At 44.6% G+C, this 960-nt stretch overlaps 1 protein-coding gene across 1 annotated transcript in view; it reads left to right on the top strand.

Annotated features, from left to right (window-relative positions):
* The first annotated feature begins 372 nt into the window (after positions 1 to 372).
* STMN2 (stathmin 2) overlaps positions 373 to 960 on the top strand; it is a 41,468-nt gene continuing 40,880 nt past the window's right edge. Inside the window, exon 1 of the mRNA XM_026082503.1 lies at positions 373 to 468. Within this exon, the coding sequence (XP_025938288.1) occupies positions 450 to 468 (19 nt within the window). The 5' untranslated portion in view covers positions 373 to 449. The remainder of the gene's footprint in view (positions 469 to 960) is intronic.

Raw genomic sequence — 960 nt, 5'->3', positions numbered from 1 at the left:
TCTGTGGAATAAAATGTGTTAAAATGAATTTGTGCATGTTTTACAGGTAGCAACAGCAGAACCTTCAACACCAATAGGCTTTTTCATGTAAGACATAAAACATTTGATATGGAATGTACTATTAAAGCTAAACCGGCGGGGGGAGAGGCATTCAAGGACTGATTTCCATTTCAAACTGCATTCTGGCACTTTGTACTCCAGCACCATTGGTGGATCAATATTTAATGCCCAGAGATTCTGGCTCTGCAGGAGTCATGTCAGGGGACCTCTAGAGCCAATCTGCTTGGGTAGAGGAGTGATAATTATTCATGGGCTCCTGCCTCTTGCTCCTTCTCTTGCACAGCCCCACTCTGCTGACTCAGTGCCTTATTCAGTCTTCTCTCCCTCTCTCCACTGCTGTAGCTGGACCCCTTTGCCTTCACCACCTCTGAGAGTCTGCAAATCCCACCATGGCTAAAACAGCAATGGGTAAGAAACTGCATCTCTTTTCCTTCAGCCAGTACAACAGCCACTATTTCCTAGGACCACTATCTACACTGGGTGTTCTTTTCAGTGGCCCTAAAGTTTAGAAAAATCAAGACAACGCTAAACATATTTTTTCTTTAATTTCTTTGATCAAAAAGGGGAGGGAGGTGAGACCCTGGGGATCTTATAACGTCCTAACCTGCGATCAAATTAAATATTTACTGATGGGTGAGCTCGGCACGTGAGCACAGAGTAATTTTGAAATGTTTTTTATTATTTTAATGATTAATATATGTATTATGGCACTGAAAAAAAACAAACAAAAAAAAACGCAGAAAAGTTAGCCCCGATAAATACGCCCTCTGCAGCCCCGATTGCCCCCGTTCGCCGGGGAGAGCGCGTCCCTTTATTTCTGAAACGAAATGCGAGACGCGTGGCGAGGAGAAGAGGAGCGGGAAGGAGAAAAGGCACCGCGAAGCGAAACCGAGGAGCTCG

This window comes from Apteryx rowi, unplaced genomic scaffold, assembly GCF_003343035.1.
Source record: "Apteryx rowi isolate R43461 unplaced genomic scaffold, aptRow1 scaffold_58, whole genome shotgun sequence".
Lineage (NCBI taxonomy): Eukaryota > Metazoa > Chordata > Aves > Apterygiformes > Apterygidae > Apteryx > Apteryx rowi.
Note: the sequence above shows the minus strand (reverse complement) of the source record. Positions and strands in the feature narration are given on the sequence as shown.